At 45.3% G+C, this 23,412-nt stretch overlaps 1 protein-coding gene across 1 annotated transcript in view; it reads left to right on the top strand.

Moving 5' to 3' along the window:
• The window catches only part of LSM3 (LSM3 homolog, U6 small nuclear RNA and mRNA degradation associated), a 58,361-nt gene extending 50,905 nt beyond the window's left edge, over nucleotides 1-7,456 (top strand). The window contains exons 3-4 of the mRNA XM_069643407.1: nucleotides 6,121-6,216; nucleotides 7,097-7,456. Of these exons, the coding sequence (XP_069499508.1) occupies nucleotides 6,121-6,216; nucleotides 7,097-7,177 (177 nt within the window). The 3' untranslated portion in view covers nucleotides 7,178-7,456. The remainder of the gene's footprint in view (nucleotides 1-6,120; nucleotides 6,217-7,096) is intronic.
• The last annotated feature ends 15,956 nt before the right edge of the window (nucleotides 7,457-23,412 follow it).

The following is a 23,412-nucleotide window of genomic DNA, read 5'->3' on the forward strand; positions in this document are numbered from 1 at the left end:
GTCCTGGGTTGTGTTGGGGCATAAAGTGCTTGAGGGCTTCCACTGACAATGGTTCCAAGTACGGGTGAAATGACGTTATGGGAGCACCTGCGTGTCACCCGGGACCTTTGGTGCATAGTGTGGGGTTGGGGTGCCAGCCTGGCTGGAGTCGCTGGAGTGGATTCCATGTTGTGGGTTTACATGGCGTGGGTGGCCACATAGCGTTTTTTGCTTTTGCTGCCCCTTCCCTGATGCTGTGCTTGCCTACGTGCCCTCTACCTGTTGTGTGCTCTGATGTCAAGGTTATGCTCATGCAGTGTTTGGCATGCCCATCTGCCTGTAGTTTGCCTGGGCTGCAGATTTGGTGGAGGTTTCTGCCCTGCGTTGCCCTCCTGTCGAGTTGAGGCCCTACGTGGTGTGGGAGATGGTGTGGTATCCTTCTTGTGGATGATCTCCCTATGGATGTGCGTGGCACAGATTACTACCGCCTCGTCACCAGTGTTCTAACAGTCCTGGTGCTCCTACTGGTGCAGATGTAAGAGCGGGGGCTGGTCTTTTGTAGAACTCTAGCCCTGGTTGTAAGTCTGTTACTGTCTTGAAAGATTTTCCCCTCCTGGCTGTGCATCAGTTTATCGGACTTCTGTTTCGTTATTATTTTTCCTTTCTGATTTACTTTTCTGTTCTATGCCGCTTGGTGATACTTTTACTTTTATGTGAATTGTTGCTTCTATGCTGTGTAATTCGTACATTTTCAGTGCCGGAGCTCTTTCAAAATGTGCAATCTAAAATAAAGATTTTGGACAATAGTCTCAATAAGACCGAGTTCATTGGCAATCAAGTTCTGTATTGCAGTCCATCCATCTGTTGGTCCTTGGAGTGGCACGTGTGCAGCAGAAAATGGCATTCATGGCTTAGAAAGATGGTTGTTGTTGCTTTATTACTAGGACGCTACTTCCTTCCTAATCTGACCTGTTGACAGCTTGGAGTGAACAGGACTGCCGTTCTAGAACATTTGGACTTGTTTGTACAATCGAATGTAGCATTGTGCAAATAATTGCCCCATTTTCATTTTGCATATTTGGCGGCAAGATCGAAATCGCCATACTTGTTCAACACACATCTAAAATTGTTTGGTTTTCTTAAGCAGATTTTAATATACCTTCCCAAATATTAACTGTTTACATCTCATTCATTAATGCTGAACCTCTCCCATTTATTTTTATACACCCTCCCTCCTTCTGTTGTAGAATCTTAGTTTGTCAGTCTTCTCCATAAATCCGGCTAGAATGTTGCTCTGAGAGTCAGTGGTGCCATGAGCTGGAGAATGAGCATGGCTAGTAGGGCGTCTTTGTTTAATATAGTCCCAAGTAATTGTGTGTAGTGTAAAGGTATCCTGGAATATGTAAGCAAAGGCGTACGGGTGGTCTGTAGAATTATCTTAGGTTGGTTTCTACAGCGCCACATATGAATCAATGAGTTTTGTAGTGTGTGGAGACATAGCTACCGGACTTCCCTCTACCCCCTGCCACCAAGAGTAAATCATCCTCCGTGTGCGAAGGAAGCGTGCTGTGGGGGGGATCTGAAGTAGTTCTAAGCCACAGCCTTCACATTGCGGTACATTCTTCACTCTAAGAAAGTCACAGTTCAAGTCTCAAGGTGCTCAGGGAGGGGCAATATCTTCAGCATTTGCAGTTTGTAGGCTTTCTAAGGCTGCAGGAGCACCGTAACCCAACACCTGCATTGGATACGTGATGTACCAAGGACATACTCTGGCCCTGGGTCTGTCGTCCAAATGTATGGAAGAAAAGTTGTCCACGCCATACCAAGCTTGTACTGAGTGCCACTCAGCTACAGGTTCAGCAGAGCTCTGTTTTGGCCAACGGCTTTGTGCTCAAGACGTTCTCATTGATTTCATTGCCCTGGTACCAATGAGCATTCCAATCCTCTGCATTTATTTGGATCGCTGGTTTCCACTTGCGATCATAAAGGGGGGCAACGAGTGGCAGAACTTTAGTGCTGGGGTTTTCCGTATTTGAACCTGGTCCGTTCTTGGTGCATACTGATTTTGAGATGGGTCCAGCACACCTAGTTATGGGTAATATTTTTGTTAAAAGGATAGATGCAGTATTTTCCAAGAGGGAGAAATTTAAATTAATTCAGGGTGCACAGGAGAAATACGTGACTCTGGCATAACGAGGCACACTCAAAGTAACAGAAGTGTCCTAAACTTGTGAACACTCCCTTCCCATGCACACCCATTATACTGAAGAGCGCATCAGTCAAACTGTTGGTGCATGCAGCTTTTCATTAAGCTGGTCAGAAGCTCTGTGCGTGCTAGATGAATTGGTTTTGCTGCAGCAGAGTCCTGGCAATGAGGTATTGGTTTGCCAAAGTTCTGTATGTAAGGCCTATTTGTGATCTGTATCGCACATTTTGGACCTGCTGCTCGGGCCACTTTTTTGAAATTATGGATGGGAATAACATTTTTATTTAGTCTGATTGGTGAGGCGCTGGCTATGGTGACATTGGCACAAAGGCGCAGCAGTGGTGCTAAATGCAATGTCCCCTTTAGGGCAGATAGTTGTGGTGTGTTGGTGTGCTCTTCATGCTCGACTATGTTCAATGTGTGGGTCTCTGGTTTGGTTAGCAGGGACCACAGTTGAGATTGGATGAGCAGGAGCTAAAACCAGATCTTGGGCATCCAGCATTAACTAGAGACCAGGAGCTACCACGGGAGAACCAGGTGCTAGTGCATAGCATTACACAAATCTAACTTACACATAAGATGCACACTATTATTTTGTCCCTTATTTATGACCCATCATGCTTTAAATGGCATAGAAATGTGTCCTAACCTTTATCGAGTGTCCCAAATAGTTAAATTCATGCAGGTGTTTGTACAGCATCAGCTGGCCTGGGGAGCCAAAAGTGACTCCTGTTAGCTTCTGGTGTAGAGCTAACCAGGCTCTTCTAGGCTACGAGCAGGAGCTAAATGGTTCCCAGCTCTTCTTAAAATCGAACCCTGGGCTAGGTGATTAGCATAGTGTCGATGGGTTTCTACTGTTTGAGGGTGGCTCTTGCCTTTCGGGCTCAAGAAATGTTGCTATGTTGCTTTAAGTTTGAGGCCATTGTCTTGTTGGGCAACTGTGCTTAATGTTTACTGTTGTAGCCTCTTGGTAGAACCCCAACTACTACTTCCGTAACATTCGGGTCTCATTCCACCACTGTGCATATGTATAGGCAATACAATGGTTCAGGCAGCCTAGTCATGTGATGTGTAATACATGCATCTTTAATATTTTAATCATGGGCATCGGCTACCTGCATTCCCCCGGTGCACATGTGTAGTGAGTGGTATGTTTGTGGTGACACTAGTTTGTGCAACGTTATATACTCCCAGGGGTCTAGTGGCAGTGTGTTCGTGGTGGCCTGGCTGTAGGAGGTTCCTTTGGGTGGAGTGTAGTGGTTAACTTATGCCTAGTTGCAAGAGTGTTAAGAGGTGGTGTGCCTAGCATTGTTGTCTTATGCAAGTGTGCTGTATCACAGTATGCGGTGTGCTGGATTTGCCTTCCTAATGGGGAAACGCATGTACAGGTGTGAGTGAGAAGTTGTCTAGGTCAGTGTGCCTCTGGATGGATGCTTAGGGTGTGTGCTGCACCACTGTGTTTTGAATTGTTTGCTCTTTTGGTGTGGCTCACTTACCTTTGAATCCCCACTGTGTGCTTGGTGTTATCCCTGTTGTGTTGCCACCACGTGGGTCTGTTGTCGATCTTTCAAGTGGGTGTGAGAATGGGTTTTTATTCTGTTGCTTGGCAGATTCCTGTTAGTTGCGCCTTCCCAGGGAAGGGAAATGTAGTGTCTTTGGTTTCATGCCTGTCTGGTACATGGACAACCATGAGTGCAGGTAGAATGTTGGGGCATAGGTTTGAGTGACCGGGAAAGGGAGTTGGTAAATGCTTTCAAGGAATGTTTTTAAAGCATCAGTTGGGGACCTGGTGGGCAGTAGCTTTGTTTAGTGATCGAAGTAACTGGTGCAGTAAAGATTGTAAATAAAGTATACTGGACTTTCTAAGAAGATTCTGTAAAGTGTCAGGAATGAAAGGCGGACACAGGTTAGCCATGGTTTTGGCTAAAAGCCTTTATTTAAAAGAAAAACGGGTGGTGAAAATGCTCTTGCTGTCCCTGCACTAGGTATTTCCCTACCTGGAACCCAAAGCTAAGGGATTGGTCTGTCTCAGAATATCCATAACAAAACTGTCCTATTCTGACCCTCACATTTGTAACACATTAATTCTAAGGTGAAATGGGTAATGTCTTCGGCCGTAAGTGTTTTAGAAATTTTGAAAGGAAAAATAACTCCAACAAAAAGTCATTCAAGGATAGGGATCTCTGTTCTAGGAGATGTTTCACTCCCCCTGGGTTCTTCCTCTGTCTTATTCACAAGTAACAGTGATTCAACAACAGAAGTTTGACCATTTTCCTTTCGCTTGTCCGGATACCTGGTGTCCTTTCCTGACAGGTTTCTTCTCCTTATTCTCTGGATTCAGACAGACATTTTGGTTACTCCTGATATATTCTTCTCTGGGCCTTTTCTTAACTTTCCGTCGCACACTTTCTGCTGCCAGTTATACTCTTGCCAGGGCTTTTCTGTAATTCACACACTTGTAAACTGCCTGGTATACACTCCTGCCTGTGCTTTTCATTAGTGCGTTTTTGTTCACACTTCCAGACTTGATAGTCCTCTACATTTGCTTTATGGGCAATATATTCTGCTTAGTATATACTGCCTTGTTGGGGTTTATCATATGCATATATTTCCTGCATTGGCTTTTGAAAGTCTCTCCTTCCTGGTTTACTTTCCCTTTTTGCACAATGTTCTTTTATCCTTTGGGTTTTGTTCTGTTATTCCCAATTATTTGAATTGGACGTGGCTATGAATCAGTTCCCTCTGCCCCTGAATGGTCTCGCCAGCTCTTAAGGCATTCCTTGTTTCTAAAATGGCCTTGCCTGTGACTGTCTTTTGCTGCTTACAATCTCGCAACAGTTCTCTTGGTGTTCCTGCTCCTCGCGGGTTCAGCTGGGCTCGGCTGTTTCATACGGGACCCAGCAAAGTAAAACGCTGCCTCACGACAGTTGCGAATGCCCATGAGTCCCTTGATGACTTTGGCGTACCCGCAGCTTGTCTTCTGCCTGGAGCCGCTTTACTCCCCACCGTTTTCGAGCTGGTTGGCTCCACCAAGCTTCTTTCAGCCTGTCACCTTCCTGATGGCAGTCTCCCTCAGCTTTCTGCTTCTGTGGTTTAAATGTCCTGGCCACAGGTGTGCGCTACCAGCAACTAGAGCGCTGTTTGCTCTCTTGGATTCCCTTGCTCTGCTTTCCTCTGCTTCTCTTACTCGTTCCAGTATTTTGGTGGTTATGGGGATTGTAATCAATTTTTGATAGCTTTTGTAAACACCTGGGGTGAATGTTCTTAAGGGTTTTTGATGGCAGTCAGTCTTGGAGGATTGGTATGTGGAGTCTGAGAAGGGGTTTCCAGCAATTTTACACAGCAGAACGGATTTTGAAGATTGGCCTATGGGTCATGGCAAAAGTTTAATGTTCGTAGGAAGATGTGGGAAGGTCTGACAGCATGCCATTAGGGCATTGGTGATGGGAGGATCACCCTTTGAGTGGAAAAAGGGGTACCATGTTTCACCTGGTCCCGATATCTCCCTGGAAGTTCTCTCCTTCCTCACCCCCCCACACCCCCAAGTCTCCCCTGTGTGAGCCTCCCCCAGGATCAGGTAGCGGATGCAGTCCCCTCGCTACATAGGAGGACACCGCCAGGAAAACGTTGGTGACTCCATTGGAGTCATCACACTTCTCACAACTTGTCTGTTTACCATTTCCTCTTTCCTTAGTTACAAGACATGTCCTCACTTTATCTGTCGGTTGTGGTTTGAACTCTCTGATCAACATGAATTGTCTTGCCTTATTGCTTTTCTGTTTGTGTAGAAGTGTAATGTATTGACAATTCAATGAAACTTGATATTGTTTCGAGCCATTACAATTAAATCAGAGTTTGTAAAGTGAAGCATTTTCAACTTCTTTTGTATTGCTCACTGATTAAGAAAATAAAGTTGGTTCTTCGTCTTTTTGCAGGCTTATGATCAGCATTTGAACATGATTTTGGGAGATGTGGAGGAGACTGTGACAACGATTGAGATTGATGAAGAAACCTATGAAGAGATATACAAAGTAAGATTTGTTTATATGTTGTATTTTAAAGAGAACTCCTTATTAGTAGGTGTTTTTTAGTAGTCCGATTACACAAACCCATTGTTTGACTTTCTTTATTCGAATAGTCTTGTGGTGCGTTTGTTTCCCTTACTATGATTCTGCCGATGAAAAATGTATTTTAGACTCCAAACATAAATAACGGGAGAAATACTCCCTCGAGCAGAGTTGCTTTCTTGATTACAATAGAATGGATTCTTCGGTATACGTATTATTAGTTGATTTCTTGCTTTATGTTGCATGTTCCATTGTGATCAACTGGGTAAGAGTGGGTGCTATTCGCTGAGAACCTCAGTCCCTGCTTTTACAGCCCAACCTTCTGGTGTTGGATTGTTTTGCAGGTGCCACAGGACCAATGCTTTTTCCTGTACATACCCTCGACAATGGGGCTTTGCCACCATATGCACAGGGTTGTGCCATGAAGGGAGTGATGCATATGCATTCAATGTCCAAGGCTGGCATTAAATTCATGTGCCTTCAATGTGGGAAGGAAGCTGGATCCACTTTGGTCTAAATATTATAGAAAATCTACACCTGTTGAACTTGGGATCCAGCTTGTTTCCGGGCATCTAGTGGAATTTGCGGAGGTCTTTGGGTCAGTTCGCAAATTGATAATGGCTGATCCAGAGGTCACAGTGATTGTAATGACACTGTCTCTTTGGACAATGCTGAAGCATCCAACCACCAACCCTGAGACTGATGGGCTTGTTGGATACCTCAGATTGTGCAGAGTGTAATTATACATGGTAGGGCACCGTCCTTTAAGAAATGCTTTCCTTCTAAAGGGATTTCTGGCTGGAAGCGTGATGTTGTTCTTAAATGTTTTTTTGTTTTCTTTCAGTCAACCAAACGGAATATTCCGATGTTGTTTGTACGAGGTGATGGTGTTGTGCTCGTTGCCCCGCCTCTGAGGGTTGGCTGAGGCTTCAATGGACAGTTCATGCTGAGAGATCTTAGACTAGCCTTCTATCAAACAGACTTTTCTTTGAAAACAAATATTTTTTCACAACTTACATTTATTCGATTAATGTTTCTTTTTTATTTGAACGCTGTTTAAACATTGGTTTGAGGATATGAATGTAAAAACCAAATGTGAACCTCCTTTTAAAAAAATGTTTTATTTGAATCTGGCTATTTCTAAAAGATGTGTGTAAACTTAGTCAACCCTGTGTAATTGTAAATAAACTTTGGTTTTTCAAGACTTTTGTTATGTTCCCTATTTTTCATGTCAATTTGAAAAGTCTCAAATAAAGCAGACACCTAAAAGTCCTATAAAGTCTTCCTCTACAAAGCTCTTTATACTTAAGTTATGACCTATATTTTGTGAATTTACCAGGGATTAAATGGCATCCATTCGCTTCATATTTGGTGATGGGGGAGAGGCTTGAGGCACCAACACTGTTCTTGGAGCAGTTTTTTTTTTCGGTGTTAAACACGCATGCAGTTGGTAGCATATAACCTCACAGGGAAAGGTCTGCATGGCAGGCGAGTGCTAACCTATCCAAAGCAGCTCTTTTGTCTACTTGTGTAAAAGCTCTGCTGCGATTTGCTTTGTATTCTGCTCCTCTCCTGTGCTCTCTTCAGCCTTTCTGCTTTCCTGCTGTCTGTGGGTCCTCAGTGAATGAAATTATGTGGCCAATCGAATAACCCATCTATCTATATTGGTTTCTTTATAGCGCTATTTGCCCACAGACCTCATAGCTCTCGCAAGACAAACATAGCAGTCAACATTAATACAGCCTGATATAGTTATCCAAGAGATCAGACAAGGTGCATAAAAACTAGTTCCTTCATCTAACAACCATGTCTGAAGTTGTTTCTTGAAGATGTTCAAGGACACAGTTTTTCATGGGAAGCGCAAGAGTTCCAAACCAAGGGTGCCCATTGAAATTGGTACCACCGACTCTTTTGAGAGTTTGTCAGGGTTGATCTAAGTCATGTTTATTATTAGACCAAAGACCTGTTTTATTAAGGTCTATGCTCTTTGTAACCTAAATCGCTGGTGGCAGCTGCCAGCGTCTTTTGCCCCTGACTGAATAGTCCACATTGGAAAATTGAATAGCAAACTTGGGACCTGGATAAGGCTAGAGCAGCAGAAATTAACCATGAAACCAGCATTCTCGGTCTACACCTCAAAGCCGTGGAAACTCTTACCCGTCAACCCAGTACTTGCTCACACCATTATGGAATTCAGAGCCTCCTCTTCAAAGAGCACCTTCCTTCACCGATTTGCTGTTTGAGGCCCTAATGTCAGATCTTCAATCACTGGGTGTTTTTTGCGAGACCGAGAAGGCTCTTTTTCGTGTCTGTCCGTTGTCTGACAGCCTGCATCCAGCTTGCCTAAATGTGATGCAGCTGTATGAACGGCTAGTGCAGCTCCCTGCAAAACGACATACTCATTCACCATAGCTGCCATTTTCCTCTGCTTAACACGTTTGACGTGCTTTACTGCTCGAATGGGAGCTGGAGACGTTTTTTGTAAGGCCCTGCCTCCCAGCCTTTGATTGCCACTTCTCAGGTTGTACATGCACGTTGATCAAACCCAAGTTATGATCAAAATACTGTATGTTTCGGTTTAATTACAATGCAAAATTTAAGAACCTGCTCTTTTTCGGCGCTCAAAAGAAAATGTCGCTGTCGCCCCCAAATATAGTGATATTAAATTGCTTATTTGACTTGAGGGCTGAAAGGGAGGATAGCTCAGCGGCAGCGTGCTCGCCTTGGAACCAAGACAACACGGAGCAACACAGGTTCAATCCTGGGTCCGCGCTTAGAAACCTCTGTGTATTGAGCGCATTATAAATAACCTATTGTATCATAAAGGAAGTGCTGCAGTCGCCCTCAAGATTTTCCACAGCTTGAGTGGACCAAGTATTCAAAGGCTTGTTTTTTAAATTTTTTGTTATTAAAATCAAGTCACTCGGCAGTTGCAATTAGTTCTAATTGGTTGTAATTAAATGCAACGTTCATGGGATTATTCCCAAAGCCTACTAATCTTCAAAGGTCAGAAACAAACCATGTTTTACAAAATTGAGCAGAATTTAGTATGGTGAGTATGAACCACAATACTAATTTACAGTCTTATCTGCCCCACGTCCGCCAAAAATCGCTTCTGCACTTATGCTCACTTATGCTCTCACTTGCTGTGAGTGCGCGCGCATGCACGTGTGGGGCTGGGTTTTGTAGAGTTTCAAAAAAGTGGGAGTATCCAGTGATATATCCAGCAGGGTAGTAAATGGACAATTTGTTGAAATCTGAAACATGGTGTTAGTACAATACAATGGAAATTGAAAATTGGGGAATATATGCAAGATGGATGCACGTTCGCGCACTAGGCTGCTGCAACGTCTTGCGTGCATTTCTGGAATTTGTAACAGTTATTTGTATCCCAACTCATGGGCCATAGATCACCATCCAGGTTACATTATTTGGCATCTAATCGCATTTTTAGGAGCCCACGGGATCCATTGTTTCTGTTTGAGCTGATAAGGACAAAAAAGGGATTTTCTTCCATAGGCCCTCGGAAAGGCAAAGTGGGTGAGAGGGTGGGGGTGTTTTGAAATGGAACAGCACAGGGCCGCACGTTCCCAAGCTCCTCAACCCTGCATTCCTGAAAAGCCCGGTAGCTACTGCCAGAGGTGTGCAGGCTAGAGTCCTCCACCGAGGGAGGGGGGCGCCCGACACCCAGTTGATTGGGGTGGTCTGATGACTTCGTTTTTTCAATCCTGAGAGAGAATCTGGGTATGACCTGAGAAGGAATCTGGGTTGCAAATGCGGCGTGCAAGATTCCTTTCAGCTCGGCCTTATTATGGAGGCCAAAAATGATGACCTAAGATTGAAGTTTGCACGGTCGCTCAGTCTCATTTGGAAATAAGGTTCTTTCTTTGTTTTATTTCAATTATTTGTGTATTTACCTTTGTTGAATGTCCCTCGACTTGTATTTTGCTCACAAGCTGCTTCCTCTGGAGTTTTTTTAACAGCTCGCACTCCGCAGAACGACTTCTTTCCAGTGGTGAGATTAACCAAATAGCAGCCATGTGTGCGGAGGGGCCGGGGGTGGGGGGCTCCAAGACGCCCTGGATTTTAGATCAAATCTGGGACGTCTTGGAGCCGTGCGAAAATTGAAGTGTTCAATTTTTAATCATTCTGCAGCTATATTGTAGCCTGGGCAAACGTCTAGCTCTTAATTTTTACAAGTTTTCCAGATTTTTAGTATGCAAAAAGAAATCTATTCTATTTTACCTTCAAGTTTATTAACTACAATTCTATTTTATGAAAACTGATAATATGAAAGCATTAGTCCAAATTCAATGTTTTCGCACACCTTAAATGACCCTTTAGAAGTTCCTTGGATGAGCAAATTGAGGACTTCTTGCAATAGCTCTTGTAAAGAACAGAAAAGGCTTTTCGGTCATTGTGGTCGACTTGAAAGGAAAATGGCAATTGGGCAGGTCTAGGCTTGGCATTGATGATTCATACACATTTTTGTTCATTTGTGTTGTGTGCATGTGGAGTGGCAGATTCCTACTGCCTTTGTGTAACCCACATCATGCCGCCTCCGATTTGCCGTTTGCAGAATATCTCTGGATCTTCAAGAGGTGACTCGCGGCCAGAAACTAAACATGTTGGCAAGCCTGGATGTGCAGTTCTTGGCATAGTTAAAGCTCACCCCTGCCTGACAATTACAAACTAGAGCCTTGTGCTTTCACTTTACTTGTGAGGAAAATGTTTGGTGGTAATTTGGCCGGACACTCGAGAATAGTCCCTCTGTGGGGTTAACTGTGAACACATTCATTGGCATATCCTCATTTCTTTCTTTTCTACCTACGTAGAATAGCGTCACTGTGTTAGAGTTGAACTTAGAAAGTGTGCCCTAATAGCGTCACTATGTTAAAAGTTGAATTTTGAAGGTATTCCCAACATCGTTGAGTTTTCCTGGTCGCATACACTTTACTGATTGCCACAATATCACACTACTACGCTTACTCTATCCTATACACCACCATTCAACTAGAACACAGCAGTACTATGACACTTTTGGTAAAGCTGTTCTCATACTAACATGACTCGTCAAACTACCCATCATCCTAATAAAACACTGCTTGCTAGCACATACCGGCTAGCTTAGGCTTCTCCTCAGGCCTAACGCAGCCAGAACTCAGCCTGGATGTCCACCCCCCAGACTGAACACATTCAACTGATCTCAACACCTCACTTACCGCTAAGAAGCAACTATCGTGCAACAACCACACCAGCTGCACACATCTGGTGCGCCCACGCACTTCACAAATCTCTCTCTCTCAACTGACTTGAACTGCGTTTCCCGAGGACGTTCAACCTACCAGTGCATTGAGATCATACCAATGGTACATAAGGCGCTATACAAATGGAAAATGACATAACTTAACATTTCATGCATATACATGTAAGAGGCAGGGATCTTTGAAACACTTTAAAAAAACCTATGGAAAAACTGCGTTTTAAACGGGGAATTCCCACCTTCTGTCACAATCCCATTGCAACACCAAAGGTTTTGTGACTACATTATTGCGTTAACATACGCCCATCCACGCCCATCCACTGTGTCCTGAATGGCAGAAAACGGACTTTGGCAACGGGCTGCAGCTTTGGGTAATCATTGTGTTTGGGGACTAGCTGATAAGGAAGTTGTGGCAGAGAGATATCGCTGTTTACACCAATCCCCACACTTAATGTTTTTAGCACTCTCTATTCTGGCCAAAATGTATGCTTGTGAGTGCTGCAAACACCCTGTTGCATATATTTTCAACAAAGTCCCTATTTTGTATATATTTAGGTTTTGCTTCACTTAATAACCCTTGCATAGATGTTGGCATCACACTGTGACATACATCTCGAGGCTATAATGAGATGAAGTTAAAATTGGACATCCCTCTTGGCTTCTGGGAATGGTAATGTTCCAGAATTTGTTCCAGTGGAGGTCACTTTGGGTCTGAGGCTTACTTAACAATATAGTGTTCATTTAATAAATTATACACTAGAAATTGTTCTAAGAAAACATTCCTGGAGCTTAAATCCTCTATGCTGACCACTAAGTCCACCAATAACGAAGTGGTCAGCAAAGACATTTATTGGCTCAGAGATTTTTTATCTTCGTTCAATTCAACATCTTCAACCGCCCCTTAGCTGCTACTAGGTACCACTGGGTTGTGGAATTGTCGACATAATACCAATCACCACACTTAGTTGTGGACACTGGCAGGTGCACTGGCCATATAAGTGGGAGGGGGGGAAGAACATGTGGGGTTGTTAGGGATGCTGGTGGAGGTGGCAACGATATGTGAAAGGGGCCTAGATTGTAGGACAGGCCCAGATCTTACCAGAGGCACAAGGTGCCCCGCACCCCGTCTGGAGAGATTACGCAAGCCCAACTCTTTAATTCAGGATAGAGATGCCAACTAACCAATTCCACTAACAATTTCCTCCCCTGTATACACCTCTCACACTCCAAACCAAACACAACCACAAACCTACAGCACAACAAACCGCACAAACTTCACTTCACTACACTGCAACAACAAAACAAAAAACACACATTGACTCGCACAACAGTACACGACAACTACCAGCCGCAAACACCCAGGCCCAGCCAACGGACCCACCGGGCTGAGGCCGCCAACAGCACATCAATGCACTCTTGCACTTTTCCAGCCTCCTCCCACTAATTCACCCTCGCTCCCTCTTTCAGAGCCGCCAGAGCACCAGGGGACCACTCCGGTGGTGATAGTGCACGGTACAAATGTCCTTTTAACATTAACATTCTCCATATTCCATATATGTCCAGTATCCCCAGCCCTTCCTAGTCCATTCTCCCTCCTCATAACCATCCTTTACAGCACTCCTCCTTCCAGCACAGTTACTTATTACACATTAGCTCTAAATATTACCAGTTACCTGCTTCTCTAAATGGATTGAAGTTAATTGATGCTATGCTGTAAGTAATGTTCCTCTTGTAAAAAGGTTTACACTCTAAAAATATCCCAAAATAAATAAATGAAAACCTACCCTGCAAAGCTATGTACGGCACTTGCTCCTCAGTTAGTAAAGGTCCTTATAACGCAAATGAATATTGGTCTAGAATAATAAAGTAAATAATGCAAATCTTCCAGTGTAGTGGTTGCCATTGATAGCAAAGCTGGATGTAGATGCTCAAGAATTATGTATTAGATTGCAGAACCTTTTTAGCTTAAAATCCTGGATCTTGATTTAAAGCGTTGATGTCTAGCATTGCATTGACAGGGCTAGCCGACACCTAGCAAGCTCATTTGATTTGTGAGAGGAATTTGACCATCCGCACGATGGGACTGCGTTCACGTGGGCTTTTTTACATTTTTAATTAAATGGAATGATGGTAGACCAACCTCGGGAAAATGCATCGGGATAATTCACACACATTTTATGTTCACACCTCAACAAATGCATAGACATGTGTACTGTGTGTGCACACAGCCTACAAGCGTGGCCCGCCCTTTCCTATTTAGATGGGCTATGACGGCCATGAGTACACTATGGCATCTCCAGAAAGGGGAGGACCAACCTTCTGCTGCCATGGCCAGCCTAATTAACTAACAAAGGCTCCCTGGATCTGCACTGTTAGGCCCTGCAGCTGGTGGCAGTGATTATCATACTAATAAAGTGAGCTGTCATGTCTGCTTGCATGTTTACTGTAGGCCTCCCCAGTAGGAGGACCCCTTCATCGGGTACGAGAATATAGTTTGCAGGAACCAGAGACTCTGGTCTCACCGTAGTTTCAAGGGAGACCTGCCCCTTTAATCGGGGAACCACAGAGCGATCCACTAACCAGGGTAATCCTTTGATTAACAGCAGACAAGATGATGGGTGGGACTTGCATGTTTTCACCCCTTTACTTTTCCTGTTGGAAAGCACTCTGGTTATGTCCTCATGCATACAGGAGATTGTTGGTAGGGACCCCAGGATTGGTTCATTAAGGTAAGCTTGGCCTACACCAATCCCTAAGGCCCACGTGGCTTTAAAAAGGGCAGAGCCACTTTTTGCGGAGATGATCTGACAGACTTTGCAAGGAGTACCAAAAATAACTCGTCATTGGACTTTTAGGCACGTTTGTATGCAGAACCCTTTGGGTGCACTACAACAACCCTGACTACAGGTAATATGAAACCTAGACTTTGGTATAAGCTTGTACTACAGTTTGGTAGCGTGTTGAGCAGCCAGGCTTATCTCAAGCGGGGTCAATGTGAGCTGTCGGGGAGTTAGAGATTCACAGTGACAAGTATTCCATTAAACTCTTACACACACAGTTTCTTGAATAAACAATTATTAATTTATCAGTCAGTTATAGTAAGCCGCCTTCAGAAGGGAGCAATATAACAGTAACACTCAAATATACTTCATAAAATACACACTCTTAATATTTCTAAATCAGCAAGTACACTTTTGGGATGGCCCACGGACACAACCTACACCCTCGGGTGACTTCAATAGCTAGGGGGCCAGGGGACCTTAATATATCACTGTTGCTTTTAGAGTCATTTAAGAGTAAGTCAAAGGAAAAGGTTATTAGAACATACAAGAGACCACAAATATTCTTAACCAGGCAAATACTTTCAGATCCCTCAGTCATTCAATGGAACAAGCTAAGCCAAAGTCAATGGGCAAAAGTCTATATGAGCTGAAGCACGTCTTTGCAGGTAAGTAAGAGTAAGTAAGAATAGTCTTTGCACAATGTTTTAGAAGTCTTTGAAGAAAAAGAAGCATCAATGTAGGGCCACAAGCTGTTAGACTTGTGAGTAGTAGAAGCTGCAGAAGTGCAGCAGAGGGCTTCTGTTCCTTAGCAGCTCTGCAGATCTCACTGTTCCTGGGCCTCAGTCATGGGGACAAGAGGGAGGACTTCTGGGGACTCCTGCACTGCAATAGGATGGTCACCGGTCAGATACAGGAATCTTCAAACAAGTGGCTGTTCGGTGTTTTAGTTCCTCGCGTCTATCGCAAATAGCAACACCGCGGTTCCTGGCTGTCGAGATGGGCTTTCCTTGCTCCTGGGGTCCCGCACTCAGAGGGGGCTCAGCCTCAGTCACTCCTGCTTCCTGGGAGTCCAGAGGATCTTCCTGAAGCTCTTGGCCAACTTAAAAGCAACGCACACAATCTGGTGTTCCTCTCCCTGGCGTTTCGGTTTAGCAGCAACTCTGGAAAGTCAACCAGCTCCGAGAGAGAATGTCCAGGTGGCTTACTTTGGAGTTGATTGGTCCCACCAACTCAAGGGAGAAGTCTTCCTTGCAGGGGCTTCTGTCGATACGAATTTGGAATTTCAGCACAGCAGCAGGGCTTCACCGGGCAAACCAACGGTCGAGGAGTTGCAGCAGGCGCCCTCTTCAAGTTCTTCTTCGGTTCCTTCGTCCAGTGGTCGAATCTGCCTTCCAAGCCAAAAACCTTGCCTTTCAGTTCGCTCCCATTCATTCCAGCCTAGCCATCAGTCACTCAGCTGGGTGGCTGTCCTTGCCCGACACTTAGCTGGCCAATCACTACAGAGTGCATTTGGGTCTCCTATGAGACTAAGCACAGGGAGTTTCGGGCACCTTTACTGCAGCTGCAAACGCAGCCAGCGGTAAATGCACACCACAGTAGTTGGAGGTAAACCCCTGCCACTAGTCATTCAGTGAGGAAAGGGTAACATTAAGAATGTTACATGAGAAGCTAGAACCTAGGTAACCCCTCCAGCAGCCTACTGTAAGATAGTGTGTGCTCGGTCTAGAAAGTTACAAATGTAAGTAAAGTCAATTTCACTTTACTGTTCTGGGAAACAGTAGTTCATTCCAGAGAAGGTATTTAAACCTTGGGAAATCTGAAAGACTTCTGTGTCACTGAACTGGCGGTGCTGTGTGACACAATGTAAAAGATGATGCCTATGGAGTTTGTCGGGCTCCAAAAACAAAAGAAACTCAAAGTTCAGAAATCACATGAAAATACCGGAGAAAAAAGGTTGGGGGGAGGGGGGGAACAAGTCCTCAAAATCCAGCGAAGTTGCTGGGGGTCTCTAAGGTGGAGGGAATTTAGCACATTTCTGTGAGAATTCTCCCTAACATGGACCCTGTCTGAAGGTACAGTCTGCCTTAAATCTTCCACCAGGGATGGAAGGCGAGGACCTCCAAAATCAATAGAGGGAGATCAAGACCTCGGAGGACCCTACGGCCTCTCCAGTACCTGTACCCAGCCAGCACACCGTGATTCCTGCCAGGCTCTGCTACAAGCATCCTAGGTAGGAAGCTCCAGAAGGCCTCTGAACCTACAACAAAGGACAAGGCAACTGCCTGAAACACACTTTTCGGCTTTACGCCGTACACCTTCAAAACACACGCCCATTGAACAAGCTGGAAGAAGTGCCTCGACTAGCATTTACTGACGTCCGCCTAAAAGGACATTTGCGAACCAGTCCAGTTCCTCGAGCTGCAACGCTGACCGTTGTCGAGCCACAGTCGCTTAAAGACACCTGAGATGTCTCGACCAGTGCTTCAGAACCGCAGACCAGCACTGAGAGCGATTCCTGACTCCGAGCCACTGTGTAGGCCAGCATGCAGCAGTTTGTTCGGTTTTGCTTGCTGAACCGTCTTGCCGCCTGATATCTGCAGCTGACTCCTGTCTTGAACTCTTATCACAGAATCCTGCAAAGCACCCTGAAGCTGACTCGATGCAGCCAAAGGTACATTGTGGTTCTGTGCCCATGATCCTTTCCAGAAGTCCCCTAGAGACATATGACCCATTGCTCCCTTTTTGCTGAAGCCAAGTAACCTTAAATCGTTGTGATTATTAACCATACAAACTACCCTCCTGTCGGTATCCAAAGTGCATCCCTTTTCCTTCTTTGCAACGGTCTTTTCTCTGCATTCCTTTACAGGGTGGGCTGTATTTCGAGAGTTGGTAGAACGATCTGTTGTGATAAAGTTGATATTTTTGATATAACCTTGACGGGACAGCCCTTTTTTATCATTGTGTAATTTTATTTTGGCTCACTGACCAATGATCCACGACTTTTCGGAGATGAACCTTCCCGTTATGTCCACGTTACCAAAATTGGACAATGATGTTTATAATTAGCGTGTTATTACAATTGATTCGGCGCCTTTCTGGTGTATTCAAGGTGTGTGGCTGATTGATGGTTTAGTAACCGATATTCACCCCTGGAACACTGGTACGCTGGAAATTTGTCACAATTTGCCAGCATGATTTCCATGCGATTTGCTTAGCTAGAACTTAACAAAACGGATGGAGCTGGTCAAAGGCCTCCCTGGAGTACTCGCCTTTTTAAGAGACGTTTTATAAAAATAAAAAATAGAAGCATTCCTGAACGAAGTGCTTTTCTTGCATTACCATCTGTAACCAGTGTACATATTGAAATAGTTTGGGATTTTTGATTAAGATCACAGGTGTTGAGCTCTATTTCAGCATTCTTTTGAAGCCTCTCCAGATTTAGAAAATGAAGGAGGATTGTTTTTTTTTTTTTTTTAGGAACGCTGCAATAGTGTGCATTTGAAACAAAGATCACACAGCCGCTATATTCACTCTTCCTATGCAATGTGCGTTCAGGATAGTTTTTGAAGGTAAAGTAGATCAGTTTACCCATGGACCGCCTTGTTGTAAAAGGTGACGAGTGGCAAGGTTTTATCCTAATCCTCCTTTCCTGTGGATTTCTCTTTAACACAAAAGGGGAGTCCTGTTAGGATTAGGACAATTATTTTTATTTTTGTTGGCTATTCATTTTGGCCTGCTTAGGCTTTTGTAATGTATAAAGTCTTCTATACACCAGTGGTTCCCAGGTTCATTTTAGGAGCTGGTTCCACAGGTTCTTGCAATTGCACACAGTAATCTACCCTCACACCCTATTGATGACATTGCATCTCCACTATCACAGAGACTTGAAGACTGTTGGCTCCATATCTTGCAGGAGACCTGTTCATTTCCTTTCATTGCATCACCACACCAGGCTCATTTGGCAATAAGAACTAAACCTTTTATTTAGAGTAGCACCACGGTTTGTTGACTGTCGGGGCAATAGCCTACAGTGGCCTGTGTAGGGGCTGGCCTGCTGTTGACAAACATGGGAGTTATTTTGGTGGAGCCGGGGGAAGTGTGGATGACCGCTGAAGCTGCTCCCCTTATCGAACCGAAGGAACCTTCCCTTTCCTCACAGGAAAACACTAGAACGGAGGATCATAGGCACTTTGGAGGAAGCTACGGTTGCATCAGCATATGTTGGACAGACCTTATCATGAGCGCTCTTGTGCTGATGGCTTGCCAACAATTGGGTTGAGGTATAAGATCTGATGGTTTCCTCTACTTTTTTTCAGTCTGAGTGAGGCTCCTGCAGCTTTTCTGGGGACTGTTTGGGGAGGGAGTGGAGTTGCTCCTTTCTATGCTTCGTAGTTGAGGAGTGTAGACATTTATTTGTACTTGAAATGTGGAAATTGGCCCTCTTCCGAATCTATTGGGCTTGACTCCAAGAACATCCTTTGAAACATACTTTGTGGTGGGCACCTGTATGGCCCCCCTCTATCAACACAAGGTGACTGCAATGTTTAATCACTGTTGGCCTTGAATGTACAAGGAGGAAACAACTGCTGTTTGTATATTGAGAGCAATGGGAAAGAACCAGAAGTAAACTAAAATGGATTGTTATGCTCAGCAGAAACACCCAGGTATCATAGCCCGGTAACACAAGGAGTCTCTTTTGGGGTCTGTACCCTAAGTGCCCAAAATGCACCTGCCATAATGGAGGCTGTGAATGCATTAAAATCCAGTTTGGGCGTGTTGGGACAGAAAATAGATACATTGTCTCAAAAGGTGTGATTGCCATCTGCTCAGCTGGACGAATTGTGATGGCAGTAACTGAAGGTAGACTTGGTGATGTGAAGGACCACACTGGAGAATTTGACCCATCTATAATCTATGAAAAACTACTAGCAAAGAACAACAATTTGGAATGGAGGTCAAGAAGAAATTATTTGCATCTAATGGGACTTCTAGAATCTTTTCCGTTGCATGGAAAGCTCAAGACTTTCCTTGAATTCTTCCTTTTAAAAGTACTGAGTAACACTTAATACTGCCGCCATTATAACCTAGTAAGAGCTCACAGAACACCTAACAGACCACCTCCACATCAAATTGTAAAGACTGGGGAGGGGGTATCTGTACTCCTGCCCTCCATATGGCACAGTAGAAGCACAGAACACCCCAGCCGAGATTCTCTATTGTGGTAGCAATGGACAAGCAATACAGCTTAGCTCTCTGGAGGTGATGGCGGCTGGTTCTTAAGTACAGTTTAGTAGCCAAGTGCCCACAAAGGAATGTCCACACACTGTTATGTGGTAACACAGTTCTTTGTATAAATAAGGTTCAAGTTATATACACCATCAGTAACATACTTTGTGCTTTGGCAATGCTAATATGATAACTCATTACAATGTTCATGTGGTACTACAGTTGACTCTTGACTCCTTAAAAATGCACCACTACTGACAGTTCCAATGGCATACAAATCAAATAGTAAAGTGAATCAACAATAGACATAGGAAGGAAGGCAAGTTGGGTTAAACAAATAGCAGAATACTTTGTCCCTACCCCAGACAGTTCTGTGTGAGGACCCCCCCCGGGGTCACCCTGTAACGAAGTGTATCAACAATCCCAGTCCATATATGTTTAAAATAGTTTTGTTTCCTGTTAAAAATGTTCTACTACTCCAATGTACCTGGTTTGGCAGAGTTTCTTTCTTCGATGATTCGTTGACGGATCCCTCTTCAGTGGACTCCCTTTAAAGCAAGAGCCACGGGTTGTTGAGATTCCTTCGAAGAAATGTGAACACGGTCGAGGGAGCAGCTTTGACCTTCGCAGTGCTCATCGACGATTGGTCGTGGACGTCCTGTGAAGATGAGGCGTGCGGTGCACCTCGATGACGAGAGTTTGTTGCCGCAAAGCAGATTGATGAGGAACGTAGGCCTGGCAGCGGGTGTTGTCGGCGTTGGTGTCGACGATCGGGACTCTATCACGGCTGGCTTTCCGTTCTTCATTGGCGTCTTTGTGGACTTCGGGTGGCGGGAAACCCACTGGCGGATTCTCCTTGGTTCATCAACCTCCACTTTCTCTGGCGGGACGAAACGGTTGACGCTGATGGCAAGGGAGTCCTTGGTTTAAAAGTTCTTGGGCAATGCAGAGTTTTGGGCTCCGGTCGACGAGGTCAGATCGGTCCTCCGAACTTCGGTCGTCAGTGAGGGTTGTCGACTGCCTCGACGTCCTGGTGCTTACTTCAATGTTTCCTCGGCGGTCCCAGTCTCCGGTTGACAGTCTTTCGGGACTGGCTTCCAGGGAGCTTTGATGAAGATTAGCTTTCTGCACAATGTTGCTTCGTAGGTCTCCTAGCCAGGTCCTCTCTTGGATCAGTCCTTTAAAGACACGACGGCAAACCGCAGCAAAACCTTCTTCCAGCTGGACTTCAAGGTTAAGCAGCAAGTTTCGACTTCAGCTTCTGATCAATTCTGGTTAGGTCCGCAGCTATACTGTTCTGTCTCTCATTCACACTGCTGCGCCAGGTTCAGGCAGCCAATCATTCAGAAGAGCATTCAGCAGGCAGCCAATCTGGCTCACAGGGCATTCAGGCTATTCTCTTCCATCTAGACACTCCCAACAAGGAATGTGGATTGGGGCAAGCACCCAGCCTTTTCACCACACCACACTGCATTCATACCAGTTTTGGGCAGGGCTGTCTCATTGTGTCACACACCAGAAACCAGACACCCATAACATGAAATGTGTATTGGTCACACATTCCATTCACCCAGGTCCCACCCCAAGGGTATACCCACAACATACAGTCACTCGGAAGGTTCCAATCAGTCTGGCCCAGACTTCCCCCACAATACCATATATGGTTCTTCCACCCAGCAGCCAGTCAGGGGAAGGTACAGAGTCAGGGCTTCCTAGGACTTTGGGAAAACAAGGTAACGGTAATAGAAACCCAGAAATAGTGAAGTGTAGCTCTTGCAGGCTAATGGACCACCTGAGCAGTTTCGGGTTTTCACCCTTCATCTGCATAACCCATTTTAGGAGCTTATGGTCTGTTTGGAACTTGAAGGTAGACCCTGTAAGGTAGGGTCTAAAACGCCTAAGTCTCCAAACTATACTGAAACATTCCTTTTCAACAGTAGCCTACCTAGGTTCTCTACCTTTGAGTTGCCTACTGATGAATATGATAGGATGTTCCCTCCATTTGTCATCTAACTGGGACAAGACGTCTCCCACTCCAGTGTCGTAGGCATCGGTCTGAACGATAAAGGGTTTTATGTAGTTGGGCGCACACAACACCGGTCCCCTTCAGACTTTCCTTCAAGCCAATAAAGTCCCCCAGACAGTCTTCCGTCCAATTAACGTTTGTTGGTTGTTTGGGCGAAGTCACAGCTGTGAGAGGGGCAGCTATGGTTCCATAGTCCACCATAAAGTTATGGTAATGCCCAGTGAGGCACAGAAAAAGCTCTCACCTGGGTTTGAGTAGTGGGAGTCTCCCAGTCATGTACATCCTGTATCTTACTGGGTAGAGGTTGTATTCAACCCCCTCCCACCTCATGAGCAAGGTAAGTGAGTTTCCCCTGAGCTATCTGGCACTTGCTGGCCTTGATAGTGAGGTTAGCCCTTAGCAAGGCCTGCAACACCCGAGTCATGCTCTTTCCAGGTGGAACTGTAGACAGCAATGTCGTCTAGGTAGGTCACACAAGGCCTACAGCCCACTGAACGCATGTTTGACTAATCTTTGGAAGGTGGCAGGTGCATTCTTCAACCCAAAAGGCAGGACTCTAAACTGGTAGAGCCCCTCAGTTGGTGAGAACAGTCTTTTCCTTGGCATGGCCCGTTGGAGCTATTTGCCAATAGCCTGAGGTAAGGTCAAAGATGCTCACAAATTTGGCAGCACCTATGGTGTCCACGAGCTCATAAGCCCCGGGCAATGGGTGCACGTCCGTTTTGGTGACGGCATTGACTCCTTTGTAGTCCACACTGAACCGCCAATCCTTGGTACCTGCCTGGGAACTTGCCTTAGGGACAAGGACCACTGGACTGGACCAGGGACTGGTTGAGGGTTCAAGAACACCCAGATCGAACATTGTGGCAACCTCAGCCTGGATGCGGTTCTTCACACTATCTGACATTCGATAGCACCAGCTTTTGACAGGTACACTGTCACTAGTGTCAATTTCGTGCCTGCACCACAGGGTGAGGCCTGGTGTCAGTGAGAACAGAGGGGCATGCTGCCGGAGACGAGCCCTGCAGGTCCTCTGTTGCTCTGGTGTCAGATCTGGAGAGATGCACTCCCTCCACAGAGCCAATCTGAGGGTTGCTATGCAGCAAATCAGGAAGGGGCTCACTCTCATCCGCCTCGTGCTCTGAAGCTAGTAGAAGACATGAGACTTGTTCTCGCCTATGGAAAGGCTTGAGCCTGTTGACGTGGAATACCTGAGGGGGTACCCCACGGTCTCCCATGTCAACCAGATAATTCACTTCGCCCATCTTGGAGATTATCCTGAAGTGTCCAGTCCACTTATCTGCCAAATCTTGAGGCTTGGTAGCCACCATCACAAGGATCTCCTGTCCTTGAGTCCAATCCACTTGTGATGCTTTAAGGTCATGCCAGTTCAATTACTGGCTGGCCGAAGATTCGCTGTCACCTGGCCCATCATCTGTGTCATCCTCCGTCTGAGGCCTAACACATAGTCCCCCACTTGCTTGGCAGGACCTGGAGGGGTTGCTTCCAAACCTTCTCTGATCAAGGCCAGGGGTCCCTCACGGGATGTCCAAAGGGGAGCTCAAAGGGGCTGAAACTAACAGCCTCTTGAGGCACCTCTCTGTAGGCGAACATCAGTCATGGCAGGAGGAGATCCTATTTCCTCCTTGGGGGCTCTTCCAAAGCACCCAGCATGCCCTTGGGAGTTTTAGTAAATCTCTCAACTAGACCATTGGTCTGGGGATGGTAGGAGGAGGAGAATGTATAGGTTACTCCACACTCATTCGTCATCGCTTGCATGTAATTAGACATGAACTTGGATCCCCTGCCAGAAACCACCTCTTTAGGGAATCCAACTCTGGTCAAAATGCCCAGGAGAGCAT

Source organism: Ambystoma mexicanum, chromosome 2p, assembly GCF_040938575.1.
Source record: "Ambystoma mexicanum isolate Mex_15411 chromosome 2p, UKY_AmexF1_1, whole genome shotgun sequence".
NCBI lineage: Eukaryota > Metazoa > Chordata > Amphibia > Caudata > Ambystomatidae > Ambystoma > Ambystoma mexicanum.